This window comes from Nymphalis io, chromosome 15, assembly GCF_905147045.1.
Source record: "Nymphalis io chromosome 15, ilAglIoxx1.1, whole genome shotgun sequence".
Lineage (NCBI taxonomy): Eukaryota > Metazoa > Arthropoda > Insecta > Lepidoptera > Nymphalidae > Nymphalis > Nymphalis io.
Genome location: NC_065902.1, coordinates 954,279 through 971,389, shown reverse-complemented (window position 1 = coordinate 971,389; position 17,111 = coordinate 954,279). Strand labels below are relative to the sequence as shown.

At 33.5% G+C, this 17,111-nt stretch overlaps 1 protein-coding gene across 2 annotated transcripts in view; it reads left to right on the top strand.

The window, feature by feature from the left end:
- Positions 1 to 16,788, top strand: part of LOC126774048 (uncharacterized) — a 65,122-nt gene extending 48,334 nt beyond the window's left edge. For both annotated transcript variants that reach the window (XM_050495369.1, XM_050495368.1), the window contains exons 5-7: positions 15,335 to 15,448; positions 15,673 to 16,468; positions 16,570 to 16,788. In XM_050495369.1, coding sequence (XP_050351326.1) covers positions 15,335 to 15,448; positions 15,673 to 16,468; positions 16,570 to 16,649 — 990 coding nt within the window. In that variant the 3' untranslated portion in view covers positions 16,650 to 16,788. The remainder of the gene's footprint in view (positions 1 to 15,334; positions 15,449 to 15,672; positions 16,469 to 16,569) is intronic.
- The last annotated feature ends 323 nt before the right edge of the window (positions 16,789 to 17,111 follow it).

The following is a 17,111-nucleotide window of genomic DNA, read 5'->3' as shown; positions in this document are numbered from 1 at the left end:
ATATATCTCCAATCGATATGACATCTCTGCAATGAGTCGAGCACTGCCCAGGTTTCGATGGAGTCGAAGGCTTTCTCGTAGTCCACAAATGCCATACACAGCGGCTGATTGTACTCTTCGGTCTTCTGCACAATCTGCCGAACAGTATGGATGTGGTCCACGGTGCTGTAGCCTGATCGAAAGCCGGCTTGCTCTGGGGGCTGGAACTCGTCAAGTCGTCTGGCGAGACGGTTCGTGACGACTCTTGAGAACAGCTTATACACGTGACTCAGGAGGGAGATTGGTCTGTAGTTTTTCAAGAGGGTTTTATCACCTTTCTTGAAAAACAGTACCACCTCACTCCCGCTCCACGTTTCCGGGGTCTTGCCATGTTGGATGACGGAATTAAAGAGGCTTGCTAGCTCTTTCAGGACCGGAGTCCCGCCTGCCTTAAGCAACTCTGTTGTGATTCCGTCATCTCCCGGAGCTTTGTTGTTTTTAAGCTGTTCTAGAGCCGCCCTAATCTCTCCTTGGTCAACGACCGGGAGCTCCTCGGAGTAATGGCGCATAAGAGGGGCGCGCTGGTCATCAATACTGATTCCCACGGGTTTATCCGATCTTGAAGAGAACAACTGCCCATAAAAAAAACTAAATTACACAAAATCAAAAAAATAAATAAATATATATGTACATATATACAAGAAATGCATTAAACAAGGCAGTTTTATTGCCTTCTATCGAATTTTATAAGAGATATTTCTATCAAGAAATTCGTAGTAGCAGGCTGGTTGCGAAGTTAGCAGCATTAAATTTCAGCATCTCTAAAAAAACCTCTAAAAGTACGTACAGCTGAAGTCTTGCAGCTTGCAGCAAAAACGTTCATATTAATGTTACACAGATACAAAATATGCTCCAATTTGACCACCTATTTCGCTACCAACGAAGGGAATACATTTCAAGGTAATAGGAGTATCACATTACATTTCGGATGCGACTGTGCCAAGGGTTTGCCGTGAATAAGTTCTAAATCAAGGTCACAGCGCTTAAGTCGCAACAAGTGGCTCAGTATTGAATAGAACTAGCCCTTTTGCCGGTTAAATGTGGTTGGAATTCCAGTAAAAGCCGTATGACTCTCAGTTTCACGTTGTTACTATATTTATAGCGTTAATGTATAGTTATACTAATTTTATAATTGCGAAAGTAGCTCTGTCTGTTATGTTTAATGACTAAGCTGTTGACGTGATTTTGATGACATTTCGTATGACGCAAGCTTGAACCTTGAGGAAGGACATAAGTTACTTTTTTATAAGCAAAATCTGCCCCCACTACCAAACGGGCGTAGCCGCGGGTGGAAACTAGTAACATAAATGAGCAAATTAATATTATCTTATAAAATACGATAGAACACCCATGTTCTATCGTATTTTTATATTTAAATAAGACTAAATCTTAATTTGGAATCAAAGACAATTTTCCTTCTTTTAATAAAGCGTTCCGTTAATATTTTTCTGGATAACCAAACAAAATTGTCGCTAAAAGTAGAAATTTTACTAGTGGTTGGGCTTTGTACGAACTAGTCGGGGAGGTACCAACCACTCATTAGATATTCTACCTCAAGACAGCAGTACTTGGTATTGTTGTCTTCCGGTTTGAGTGAGTGTAAGAAGCAACAAGGGACATAACATTTTAGTTTCCAAGGTTGGTGGCGCATTGGCGATGTAAGCGATGGTTAACGTTACTTACAACGCTAATGTCTATGGGCGTTGGTGACTATTTACCATCAAGTGGCCCATATGCTCGTCCGCCTATTTATACTATAAAAAAAAGCTATTCTGTAAAAAAACGAAATTGACATTGACCTATTCGCGTGTAAATAAGAAGACAAAGTGCATCTGAGTTTACGCAACACACTTTTGCATTATAGCATGTCATACGCAGTTGACTATTCTCCCTTTATAAAGGCCGCCGTGGTCGGTGAGGACTTCATCATTATCAAAATGATGCAAAACGAGTTACAGAGTTACGCTATTCTTTGAATATTAAAAATATATAATCTATGACGCATATTATTTGACATTATACAATGAAATTGTACGAAGACTTTCGAGTTTGTTTATAGCTCATAGAGCGACAGATATACACAGCCGTAATATTCAATTAGCGCTAAGGAGCATTATATATAAAGATGAATAATGTAACATACGTATGTACTGTCGGAATGAATTCAAATAAAATTATAATGTTATTTTATTGTTAGACAATTATCGATGAGAAATAAAATTCACTAAGTTTCTTTTGCCTATATCTGAAGTATTTCTTTCCATGGTAGAGTTTTAACAAAGCAAGTGTAACGCTTCTATATTGTATAATAATTGTTGTTAACTTAATAACTATTTGGATGAAATAAAAATCGAAAGTATTGTGTTGTATCTGTGAACGAAACCTGATCAAATAAACGATAAAAACCACATGAAAGTTTTAATTCGGAGCAGCGGTTCAACAGGTGTTATTTTTATTCGACTGCCATTTGTTTGGCACCAAATGTAACTTCCTTTCGTGAATTTTTACGATAAGTTTTGAACGTGTTTTAGGAATATATTAAATTTCAACTTCAATACTACATTTATTTACTTTAACGTTTCTATTTTTATCACCGGTTGGTAAGAACAGCTTGCTAATTAAAACGTATCGTCTGGTTAAGCTTAAGAAAGTTTTTGTTAAATTTGCATCAATTTTTTTTACTTTGAAATAAAGTACTTTTTATTTATTTTATTTTATAGGCAATCGGGCACCTGTTACGCTGCCCATAAATATTGGACATGTAAGAAATAACCGTTCTTTACATAACGATGTGTCACCAGCTTCGGGAACTCTGATGATATATTATTTGTGCCTGCAATTTCACTGGCTCACTAAGCTTTCAAATCGGAACGCAACAGTAACAAGTATTGCTGTTTGATATAATATCTGATGAGTGGGTGGTACCTACTCGGACAGGTAACAACAATACTAAGTTGTTTAGCGGTAGAATATCTACTCAGTGGGTGGTCTCTACCGAGACGGGCTTGCACAAAGCCTTACAATCTAATATCTATATACAACCACGTGGTTTTAAGCATCAATAAATTACTAAGCGAATCGAAAGTATCTCTAAAACAACAGCCACACTTCCATTGCAACAATGACAATTCGTTTGATACGCCGCAGATACGCTTGATCACGCAAGTGTGCCCGATACTTGCCTCGCTTTGAAATCTATGCCTGACTCTCACAGCTTCCGAGAAGGAGTACGCTTTCTCTCGTTAACGTCGACCGAACACTCTAACAAGAATATATTGGTGTTGCAACGATACGTTGATGAAAGGTCAACAATTTATGTACACATTGTTATATATAACACTCATATGTGTGCAAGGATTCGTTCGGTGTGTTCTTAAATAAAAATGTTCGGTTTGGCGTTGATATATAAAGCAGAACAATAAGAATTAGACAACAGTGTTAAATATATAGCATAACTGAAATAGAAAAGAAATATAACGGCTTATTTATCCCAAAACACTAGTTACTAATTAAACAGTTAATGATAATTAAAATCTTTAATTTTAAGTTTAAATTCATATCATTAAAAAAATATGTTACTCAAAAAATATTTTTATAAAAGGAAGACATATCCTGGTATTTGCATGTAGAAAAAAACACGTGATTTTATTTTAAAATTACATATAAAAATGTGATTAATTTTAAACAATGTATTTATTTCGACAAAATATATAAATTATACACTCAAACCGATGATCGTGGGTTCAAACCCGGGTAAGCACGGCTGAATTTTCATGTGCCTAATTTGTGATTATAATTCATCTCGTGCTTTACGGTGAAGGAAAACACCGTGAGGAAACCTGCATGTGTCTAATTTCACTGAAATTTTGCCACATGTGTATTCCATCAACCCGCACTGGAGCAGCGTGGTAGAATAAACTTCAAACCTTCTCCTCAAAAAAGGGAGAGGAGGCTTTTAGCCCAGCAGTGGGACATTCACAGGCTGTTACGGTTACTCATAAAAATTATATTGGTTGCGTCTACATGGATTGAATATGATATATTTTACGATAATTAAAAAAATACACGATATAAATGTAAAACAAAAGCCGTATATATCCTATACTGGGTACTGGCTACTGGGCTGGGTTAAGGTTTCCTATGCTTTTGAGAAGATTTTTTTTAAAAGTATATTTTTTTTTATTTTAACTTGTATAAACTTTTGTGACTAGATGGTTTAGAATTCGAATATCACGCGTTCAATTCTAAGCACTAAGCTGCAATGGCTAAAGTCGTGGAAGTTCTAATCCTTATGAGTAGGAAATGAGGCCTTTACTTTGAAGTAAAGCTTTATATTTAAAAGTATATATTTTGTTTATTGAACAATCAATATACAAACAATACACGCTCTTAAATTTTATTAGCATAAAATGGTAATTTTAAAAATTTAGCAGATATTATCTCGTCTATGTGTATCTATTAACTTCTGTGTATATAAACATCTATATGCGATCTGTATTTGGGAAAGAATAGGAGTCTGTTGAGTTAATTTTTTTTTATTATTTATTTGGTAAGCAAACAGTAAATTAATTCTTAAAACTATAATATTAATATTAGCACACATACCAGTCAAGTCTCCACTTATAAAATGTGTGAATTAAATAAAACCGTAAAAGTAGAAGAAAAGGAAATAGTAATTTATCACAAAAGCTTCATTGAACAAATTATTGTAATTGGTACAATGCGGATTAAATCCCCCAAATTTTCTACCAGTCAACATTTAAGCTAATCAGAAATACATTAACGCGGTACTACAACCATTAAATTATACTCGAAATAGTTCTCCATGCTTAAAAAATATATTTATATAAATTTTCATGGTCATTGGTTGAATGGTATGCAGCGCTATCAAGCGTTGAACTACAGCAAACTATGTATAGTATAAAAACACTTCACTATGAAAAATAACATGCAGGAGCAATACACTAGTTTTTTTAACTTCCGCTTTAAGATCCTATGCGAAATCCTATGATTAAAAATGCACGTTTATCAAACTATTTTTTTAATACTGCTTCATTCTATACGCCTTAAGTTATGGATTAGTCTTACAGTATGAAAAAAAAGTAATCAGCTTATATATTCCGAAAAATAAGTTAAAATCTATTATTTAAATAATAATTTAGACTACTACTAAATTTCATTGTATATCAATATTTTTTTATCTTTAAATAATGATTAGTATATAATAGTAATACATACATATATATATATATATAATTAATATTTGTATATAAGTTTACTGCTACTCAGATTATGTTTTTAAAATGTAGTACAGTAACAGCCTGTGAATGTCCCACTGCTGGGCTAAGGCCTCCTCTCCCTTTTTGAGGAGAAGGTATGGAGCTCATTCCACCACGCTGCTCCAATGCGGGTTGATGGAATACACATGTGGCAGAATTATACTGAAATTAGACACATGCAGGTTTCCTTAGATGTAATAAAACATAAAATGTAATTAAAACATATTTATTTTTTAGTCCTTTATATATTTGTATTGTTTGTATTATATATTTGTGGTTGTGTACAATAAATTACAGGTGCCAAGTTTAATTATATAACACAAAGATATAACATCTACTTTCATACATATGATTTATTACGCAAATTATTTGACACGCGTCAGACATACATATAACCTAAATATTCAAAGTCACCACATTCACACCTACAATTCGCATTCAACGTACAGTCAGACATTTCAATATAATACATGGCTTTCCAAACCAGATCTACCGTTAGTCCGTAACAAAGACGCTGTGGTTTCTTACAAGTATACAAAAATATTAATAAAAAATTCACTAGCCACTATTATCATTGACTTAAAGTCGATAATCCTGTGATATATTTAATATTATGTGCAATTATAACATTGCATATTATCCGGGTTGATATTGAAAGAGTACTGAGACAAAGCTCAAATGACTTTAGCCGGAACTACAACGCAATTTGTTTTCAAGGAAATATGAAAGGTGTTCAAATCGTGTGTTTGATATAGAATGTTTTTAGCGCTGGTAAAACGAAGATATTTTAACTATTTAATATTTTTACTCGATGTATTTAGTAGGCCCGTATGGTGTATTTCAGATGTATTTAGATAAGTTAGCTGCAGTTGGATGTCTGTTACAATAATCATTAATTTTAAGTGAAAATTAAATAATTAAACGAATTAAAGAACAGTGTTATTTATAGTTTGTTTTATTAAGTATCTTGTATATAAGAAATATTGAAAGCTGTAACAAAATTTCCTAGACAAATCTATTGTATAGAGTCGTCATCCAGTCGCGTTGATTCTATCGCTAAACAGCAGCGCTTGGTATTTCTATTTCAGTATAAAGTGTAAGTACAAGTTGAATAAGAACAAGAAACGACAATAACTATAATTTATTGTTGGTAATGTATATTATGTATGTGTGTATATATAAATTGAATAAGGACCTGTTTACCTTTTATATAATGTACTAGCGATTTGATTGTCAGTCTATGTTATTCAAAGTTCAAATGATCATAGCTCAAACAAAGTCACGTTAAGTTACGAGTATATACGTTTTACTGCTAATTCATTCCAACTCTCTCAAGTGATTTGGCTGAATTCCTACGTCTGATTGTTCGTCATTAACTCGCGCAATCCCATTATCGCGAAGTTTGAATTATTTCATACAATCATACTACCATTTTTGTGGGTGTGCACGTGGCCTTAATTGAACATATAATATTTATAAGTATTTAAAGATTACAGTTCTTGGAACGTACTAGCAGTTTATACAGTGGTCCATAGCGTGGTTTTTATTTGCTATTGTTTTAAATATAATCATCGCTTAGTATTTATAAGTCTTATGTATATTAAAAATTCTAACACAAGACGCACGCACACTTTGCTTACATATAATTTATTTTTAAGTATGTTCATATTTCGAATGCGGAATGCGGGAAATAAAACGATATAGAAAAATGAAACTCGATTAGAAACAAAAAAAAAAACGGCGTACAGTACAAAGGTCTTTTTGTTTTTGTTTTTATACGGAAAACAAAGGTGCAGTGTAATGCAGCTTAGTTTTATTATTAGCATATTTAAGTTAGGGTTATTTCAATCAAAGACGTTAAAACCAATACGACGTGTACGTGACAAAACAATGTTTTTTTTTAAAACACAGCTCATATTTTGTAACTGTATGTAGCTTAATATGTATTTATATATATGGTGTTTAGCTTAGCAGTAAAAAGATTTCCTTCATTCTCTACTACGACTTCTACGACTAGACATAGTCATTGGTCGTAGCAAGCTATGCAGCGTAGACTTCGTAGCCTAGTAGTAGACGTAGTTCGTAGTCTAGTCGTAGACGTAGCATATATGAAGTAAACTAAATTTTGGTAATAAAATCGTTTAAAGCTATAATAAAAATATTGTATACAAGTGGATTAAAATATCTTTTGTTGATTTTTTTTAACGAATAAGTTTAGAACATTGATTAAAATTATCAATAATGAGCATTTGCTATTTCATTAGCTGTTCTTTTGAGTATTCTCCTATGTTTTGAGTAATGTTATATTTTTTAATTTTTACGATATGGTCTGGCAAATAGGCCAATAGATGGTCAGTGATCACCACAGCTTTATAAAGATAAATATAATAAGTTAAGATAAGTTGACTCTATTCTACTTTGCCGGAAATACACCATTACAAATATCCTTCCTGGTATTATCAATGCGAAAGTGAGTTAATTTGTTTGTTACTCTTTTACGGCTTAACTACTGAACCGATCATTATAAAATATTGCATGCACATTGTCAGGGATACATAAAAGGCCTTAAAGTACCTAACACCTCCCCCTCCCATTATAGACGGCCGAAGCCGCGTGGGGAAACTAGGACTCAGCACTTAAAAATGATTGAATCGTGTTTTTTTCAATAATAGAGCACTACAACGCTTCCCGTTCGTGTGTGTACAAAAACGTTTATATTTGTCGGTTTTGGGTCGTGGACCGGGTCGTCTAATTTTATAATTTCTCAACGAAGTTAGTCGTAAAAACTTTTGCATTTACGACCGATCGTATCTACAGTATGTCGTAAAGTCGAACCTAAATTCTGAGATTCTAATATAATAACAACTAAAGTTAAGCCTGTTTTTCCGGATTTTCCTGTTTTTAACTATTTTATGACTAATACCTATAATACTATCGCTTGTTATATATACTATAACGATTTCCAGAGATGTTATATACCACTGCTGGGCATGGACTTCTTTTAAGTCTTAGTAACAAAATATTGTGGAGAAAATACAGTAAAGTAAGTTGACCTGTACACCTCCTTACCGCTTTATTTATTTATTTCATGTCCTTCACCATGGATTGTCTGGAAGAGATTGCTCTTTTAGTGATAAGACCGCCTTTTGTACATTAATAGTTTTCGTTTTTTTTTTTTTTTTTGTGTTCAGAACTGTATGTTTCTGTAACTCTTATGGTGTACGATAAAGCCGAAACCGAAACCGAAACAGCCTGTGAATGTCCCACTGCTGGGCTAAAGGCCTCCTCTCCTCATTTTGAGGAGAAGGTTTGAAGCTTATTCCACCACGCTGCTCCAATGCGGGTTGGTGGAATACACGTGTGGCTCCAGTAATGTTGGTGCTCGATAGTCTAACCTTACCTTAACCGGAATGTACTAACTGCTTAATAATTTGTAATTCACGAAATTTATTATACTAGATTTTAATAATATTAGAATCATTAGGTATGCTACGAATTACCAGTACTAAGATATGGCTACTAAAAAACCTTTTATATTTTTCCATGCCGGGATGGCCCAGTGGTAAGAACGCGTGAATCTTAACCGATGATAGTGGGTTCAAGCCCGGACAAGCACCACTGAATTTCCATGTGCTTAATTTGTACTTATAATTCATCTCGTGCTTTACAGTGAAGGAAAACACCGTGAGGAAACCTGCATGTGTCTAATTTCACTGAAATTCTGCCACATGTGTATTCCAACAACCCGCATTGGAGCAGCGTGGTGGAATAAGCTCCAAAACTTTCTCCTCCAAAAGAGGAGAGGAGGCCTTTAGCCCAGCAGTGGGATATTCACAGGCTGTTGCGACGATACGATATTTCTCCATTAATATATTTTATTTTTATTTACAAATATTGTACGGTCGGCCTTTGCAAGTCCGTCTGGGTGAGACCACCTACTCATCACACATTCTAGCGCCAAATACAAAGTATTGTTGTGTTGGCAGAATTGAGATATTGTAACTAATGGCACAAGAGAGATAACATCTTCGTTTTCAAAGTTGGTAGCGCATTGGAGATATAGGGGATGATTAGTATTTTTTACAGCGCTAATGTCTATGGGCGGTGGCCCATTTGCCCATCCGGCTCACATATAATTATCTTAACTAATGGAAGTGTATATCAGAATTAAATAATCACGCTGTATATATGCAGTTTGTCATTGCGACTAGGCTAATTTCTTGCTGTACCAGACGTATGTAGACGTATTTACTGTTGGTAGAGCTTTGTGCAAGCTCGTCTGGGTAGGTACTACCCACTCATCGTACCGCAAAACAGCAGTACTTGGTATTATTGTGTGACGGTTTGAAGGGTGAGTGAGCCAGTGTAATTACAGGAACATGGGGCATAAGTCTTAGTTCCCAAGGTTGGTGGCGCATTGGTGATATAAGCGATGGTTAACATCTCTTACAATGCCAATGTCTATGGGCGTTGGTGACCACTTACCATCAGGTAGCCCATATGCTTGTCTGCCTTCCTATTCTATATAAAAAACATGTTTTGACATTTAGAATGTATAATTAATACATAATGATCACAAAATTTAACTCACCTTAAAAAAAGACAATCGGTTAGAGACAAACAATATGCCGTTTTTTAATAAATTAAATGACTAATACAAATAATACGCAATGATCTTGTCTTTCAAGTAAAAATATTCAATCGTCATTCTGTTAGGTATTACGTTTATTAGATTATTAATTTCTTATTCTACATGTTTCTTATTATGCTGACGCTACTCTCAATTTCTAAATCACAAATGCCATTATATAACAGCTATGTCACTTGTTATATAACTTACTTAATAGTGACGAGCTTGCTATAATCAGTTTATATAATAAATTTGTAACGTGTTGCGTCTGCACAAAAAATATAGGAAAAATGTTTTATTTAAATATGTCTTAAAATATTGTTTGTCTGTGCATCTAGAGGAAAAAGCAGCTGTGCTTCTAATGAGTATAGATTTATCAAATATCTTATTATAAAGTTAGTTATATATTATTTCCGTTATTTCTTGCAGTTGCGAATTTTTTCATCAACGGTCATTTGCACAAAAACGGCCAGTAAATAATAAGTGTTGGCAATTTTTATGACTAAAAAGCTTTTTTCACTTAAAGTCTAAGAAAAGTCACGGCCACTACCAACTCGTTATGTATATTATGAAATAAATTAAAAAAAAAAAATCGAAATTTTTAATTTACGTTAAATAATTACTTTACAATCCAATCACGTTAACCAAAAAAAACAATAAATAAAATTAATGAAAAAAAAAATCCATCTTACTGCAACAAAAACATTTCAACTCTAAGGTTAAGAATAATTGTATATCATATTAAGAAGTAATTATAAAAAAAAAAGAAAATATTTTAATTGTCAGTTTACGATAATTATTCCATGATATGTGTTCTTACAGTATGTCCTTATACGATATAGTAGAGTTTAAAAACACGAATAAAAAGTTTTTTTTTAATATATAGAATACTATAAATTACTTTATGAGACAAAGTACACAACAACGTGGTGGTACATTTGAAATATAAATAGAGCCGAGATGATCCGATGATCGCGGGTTCAACCCTAGACAAGCACTACGGATTTTTCTCCATCATGTGTATCAACCCACGTGGTAGATACAATCACTTTTTCTACCGCTAAGCAGCACGATTTAATATTATTATGTTCCTGATTTAAGGGCGAATAAGGTACAATTATAGACAAAAGAGGCAAAACTTATTGACATAGTTTGATGCCAGATTGGCCTGTGAATGTCCCACTGCTGGGCTAAGACCTGACCTCCCTTTTTTGAGGAGAAGGTTTGGAGCTTATTCCACTAAGCTGCTCCAGTGCGGGTTGGTGGAATACATATGTGGCATAATTTTAGTGAAATTAGACACATGCAAGTTTCCGTAATAATTAAATAAAACGACTCCTACGATCTAGGATATTTATTGCATAAAAAAAAGGTTGATACTAAATTTGCAACTGCAATAAAACAAAAAAAGCGTGTAACATGAAAAGAAATTTTATTTAAACCTTTCTCTCTCATTAAAATAACCTAATTCCTATAATAATATGATTATATTACTACGTATGTGCGTTGCGTGTGTTTGTAAGATGAAAAAAAAAGGCCTAAGTCGTCAAAAACTTATAAAAGAATTCGGCTCTGGCGCGGCGGGGAGAGCTGCCAAAAATCTAGTCAGACTGGTGTTGTAGTGCAATGTACTGTGAGGCGAATTGGGAGGGACAGAGGTGCTGTAGAGAGGAAATACTCTCCAATATGAGATAAGATCTTTAGGGCGAACGCTTGATCATTAAGGATAAATTGACTGACTTAAAAGATTGCTTTAAAATCAAAATCAATATTGACTGTTACATGTTTTTAATCAAAAGATAAATTATATGATGTATAAATTATACAGTACAGTAACGGCCTGTTAATGTCCCATTGCTGGGCTAAGGCCTCCTCTCAATTTTGAGAAGGTATATATAAATTATACATAAATAGTTAACTTCTAGACGAGATCTAGATATCAATTGGTCGTTACATAAGTTACATAAGTATTTGGTAAATTTATGTAATGTATATTTTAATATTTATGTTTAACATATTTAAAGATTCTTATTAATAAGTTTCTATTTTAGTTTTGACAAATTTAAATATTGAGACAGAAATTAATACATTTACTCTGTATGTAAAGAACACGTATTTATCTGCGAGCTATTGAAACCGCACCCACAAATTAAGTCATATATGATACGGCTAAAATATCTTATATGGCAAGTGTTAATTTCAGTTTCGACGAACTGATTGACAACTGTTATGCCAACGGATCGCGGGTTTGATGTCTGTACTTATTAAAAATGGTTTGTCGAGCGATGTGTATTCTATGTTACACATTTTTTAAACTAGTAAGGACCGTTAGGGGCATTTGTGATTACATGTCTCTTAAGTTCAACGGATTAATAAACTAATTTCATTTCTAATCTTATATAAAATATGCCTTATATACCATATTAAGCCATTGACACTTATTTAAAAAAATATATCCATATATAACAGATAACTCCATATTCATCGCTGTTCAGTCGTTAGATAGTCGTATGGCAAGAGTAGGTACATCTAAAAAGTGCAACGCGATCGCTGGAGGCTGCGGGCGGGAAATAAAGATGGCCGAAAACTGCGCGGGCGTCGACCGGCCGTCGACCCCGCCCGGCACTTAGACCGCCTAGGAAGGTGACTTTGAAAGCTAATAAATGTGTTTATAATTGTATTGAAATATACGTGTCGATGACACGATGACACATAGAATTCTATTTATTTAGTTTTTGTGACGAAGTGTTTTGTAAATGGAATGTTTTCCTTTTTTCAATTATGCTTGCGTCGTTCAAATTATTGTGTAGCTTATATTTTTGATTTATAAGTCATGTAGGTTTGAAAATAAATAAATATGTATTATATTATTTTACGATTATAAATAAATAAATATATATATGTATATGTATAAGTTTATTCGTAAAGAAGAGTTTAATTAAGATTCAGATAAAATCTAAAATTGAAGTGTTAACATTTTTATTAAACAAAAGCGATTGATTTAGTAAAAAGTGAATTAAGCATTATGTATATATACATTAAAACATTATTAATTTTACGATATTTATTTCAATGTTTTCTTACAACTCCGTGTCTTGGAAAACTCTCTCAAATTCTTTCCGATCGCATCGGATTTGCCGTCCTATTAGATTATGAGAAAAAGGGAGTAGAGTGTTCTTGTGCACTATAAATCTTGCTGGCTAGTTTCCTGGAGAATGGCCGCCTAACTCAGCCAGAAGGTTTTCAACACTAGCTTCAACGGTATATGGACGCCTTCTGTTTAGTGTCATCCCTATTTCTAACTCAAACATTACGCTCAATTAGAGAAGAATATAGGATTATTAATTGCCCGACTTAATTTTTTTTGTATTATTATTACAAAATGTATTAATTTTATATCACTTATGATTGTTAGAGTCCTTTCTATTAAAATATAGAAGTTTATATTTTTTATTTGCTTTATTTAAAAACCAATAAAAAACCATAAACACATATATATGTTATATACAAAACAGAACGTATTTTAATACATTTATTATAATAATATAAGAATGAGTAAGATAATACTTGTAACAATTTCTCGTTATTGAATATTATTACAAAATAGTATACCAGTGATACTCGTAACCGTATTTTGCGCTGTCTACCGCCAAAACTGGATTAATTTTTAAAACCAATCTGACAGCTTGACGTTCGGAAAGTTAACTTATTCTGCTTATAATATATATTTTTTTAAATAGACAAATGACATCATTGACAAATATATGACATAGACTTGAAATTTAGAGGAAAATAATGGTCTATTTTGTCACGCAGACGCGCAACAACACAAGATTTTGTGAATATTCAAAGGGAGCTTCGCACCTTCTTGATCCTTATTTTCAACCAATCGACTAGTTCAAAGAGTTGCTATTTTTAGCAAATGTATATAACTATATACGTTTTGATTACTCGGTGGTAGGGCTTTGTGCAGGCCCGTCTGGGTAGGTACCACCATCAGATATTATACCGCCAAAAAGCAATACTTAGTATATGTTGTGTCCTGGTTTGAAGGTTCAGTAAGCTAGTGTAACTACTGGGACAAGGGATATAAGTTCCCAAGGTTGGTGGTGCATGGGCGATGTGAGGATTGGTTGATATTTTTTACAGCGCAAATGTCTTTGTGCAATGGTGACCACTTACCATGAGGGAGCTAATCTGCCCATCTACCTATAACATAAAATAAATACTTATTGGGGTTAGATAGACTAGTCGCACAGAAAATACAGAAATATTTCGTTTTTGCATTAATATTCAATACGGTTTACTTTATTCATATTCAAGAGAATAAAGTTATGTTTTCGATAAAATTAACGTTAAGAACTTGAATGTATTAATACCTTAAATATTAAGAGCATGTGGGCGAAGACGAACGCTCATCATTGCGCAGGTCGTTAGCGCAGAACAGTGTACCGCGACGAATAGAACTTGATCCTTTGTGCGCGCTCGTTGTTAGTCAGCGAGTTTAGTTTTAGGGTTGGTGCTCAACAGATAGTCAATTATATTTTCTCTTGTAGACGTTGACTGTTTATATTAACTAGTTAAGTTTATATAAACTGAATCACATCTGAATATTTCGTGGTATATATTTTAAATTTATATAATATATATATATATTTATATATATATATATATAAAAATATATATTATAAATTTATATAATATATATATTCTTATATAGTTCTTCTTGGTTGTTAGTATCTACATTCCAAACCGGTGGTAGTTTTACATTTATTATAATCATTTAAAATGTTAATTCTAAGTGCAACAACAACAGCAACAATATATTTTGATTTTGAGGAAAGTCGGAGAAAATTGGTTATCTCATGTTAAATCGTTGCCCATACACTGCGAGATGTATAAATCTTAACTGCACAACCGATCATCTTGAAAATTTGCATTGGAGTACGGAAAAGGATATGTACCTAACTCCCTCGTTCACAAGCCAGCGATACTGTGCGCGGAAACTAATCCATTATATATAATACCAAAAAGTAGGCAACCCTACGTTGCAATAAAAGAATTACAGCACATTTGGAGTCTGTTTATGAATGTACTTAAATCATTTTTTAGATTGCATACCTTCGGAGTGATGTAAATTTGAATCAGACGAAAAGGGTTTAAGGTTTTTAAAAAGGATTTTTAAGTCTTTTATATATTATGTGCTCATGTTTCAAAAGATTTCCTTTAATCTGGGGTTTGAGTTAAATAAGGGTGCCGATACACATCATAGAGCTTGTATTAGTAACCCTATTGTTTTTCTCTAACCATGCTTTATAAATCTAATGCATTCAATATATAAATCTATAAATAATAGTTTGTTTTAACTTGTAATATTTTTTTATAGCTGAAGTCTTCGGATGAAGGTGGTACTGATGTGGAGACGCCTCCAGCCAACGGATCCATCTTCACCATGACCCTTAAAAATAATCATCTTATTGTTGAAACGGAGGAGAGAAATGTAAGCTTATAACTGTTGTCATTAAATCACTTTTTTAAAGATGCCATAATTTACAGCGCCAGTAAATCAGATTATTTTAAGACCAATAACAATACTGAAATTATATCACATATAATTTTAAATCTGTCTAAAGTTCAATGACTTTAATGTCGTGTCATGAATATATTATTTCCTAGAATACATATATGTATGTTAATTTTTATGTTTGTTTCTTTTTTTTTCAGGATATAACTAAAAACGGTCGTGAGACGAAAATGAAATACTCTCCTGATAACGATGGTATATTTGTAGTTGAAGTCCAACAATCAACTACTTACAGATCCCATAAATCAATCCACAATTCCCCACCACACGACCCGCAAATATCGACCAATCAAGCACTTATTCATCGCGTCCCTGAGGATTTGGAAAGGAAGGTTATCATTGAAGAGGACAGTGAACGAAGTAGCGGAAAGTTTGAACGTCAGGCTCTGGCCTTATCGAGTACAGGCTTATCAATATCTGACCTCAGCATGTCTTCAATTGGTTCACACAATATCAGCTATTCGTACAGCAGCCAGATGGGATACGATCAAGGCCCATTCGGCTACCCAGTTTATGCTGGATACGATACTTCTAAAGATGATCTTGCTGATGCTATAGTGCATGACAATTCTCAAGAACCACTTATAGGTAAAACACCAACAGATCCCGATAAGCCTGTAGTTACTGCAGCTATATTTAAACAAGATTCCATAATTGGTAATGACATGTTGCAAGGTCCTGGATATAGTATCGAAGGGTCAACTGATGGTCCTTTACTATCTGATGTGCAGGCCAGAGAATTTAGCTTACAGCACTTGCACGATATGAGGGAGAAGAAATTAGAAAACGGTGTTGCCATACCCATATCTGATAAAGTTGATAATAAAATTAAAACATTTAATAGGGTCGATAGTTTGCCCGTTACTATACAAGACGAAACAGAAGCAAAAGTCATGGAGACGATAGTTGAAGATTTTTCAAAGGAAGTAATAAAAGGTAAGAGAGCATCTTTACCATTAATAAGTATGAATCAGTTAAGGAGGTGGTTTAAACAGAGTCACCTAAATTCGAGAAGCTTACGAATGAAATTTCCCCAGGTGTGAGCAGTTTCGACAACCCTCCCATGATCACCATCACGGAGGAGAGTGAGTCGGCAAAGTCTGATAGCACCAGTTAATTCTATCTCAATTTTATTGTAAATAGACGTAAGTAATGTGATTTGAAGATTCGGATAGTTAGTATTTTGTAGGGTTTTATGTGCGGTGCCAGTAACTGATTTTGATTATATATATTTTAAAGAAATTTTATATATTATTTTATGTAATAACCGTTATTTATTTCATCAGTAAGATATGTATTATGATATAGTTTGTAAATCTTTTTCAAAGTAATATTAAAAATAAGTTCTCTATATTTTAACTGGAATCGCGTACGTTAAGGCATTTTGTGAAATTTTCTTAGTCAGGTAGTAGCACATTGTAAGCTTCTATATTGGACTGTTTTCCGTTTGTCCGTCGTTTTATTTATTAAATGTTGGCGTATTAGATAATCTAATGTAGTTTATCTCCGTGTTGATTTATATTCGCTATTAATGTATTTATAGGAGCGATGTGACGCTTGCGTTATTAGGCAAAACTAT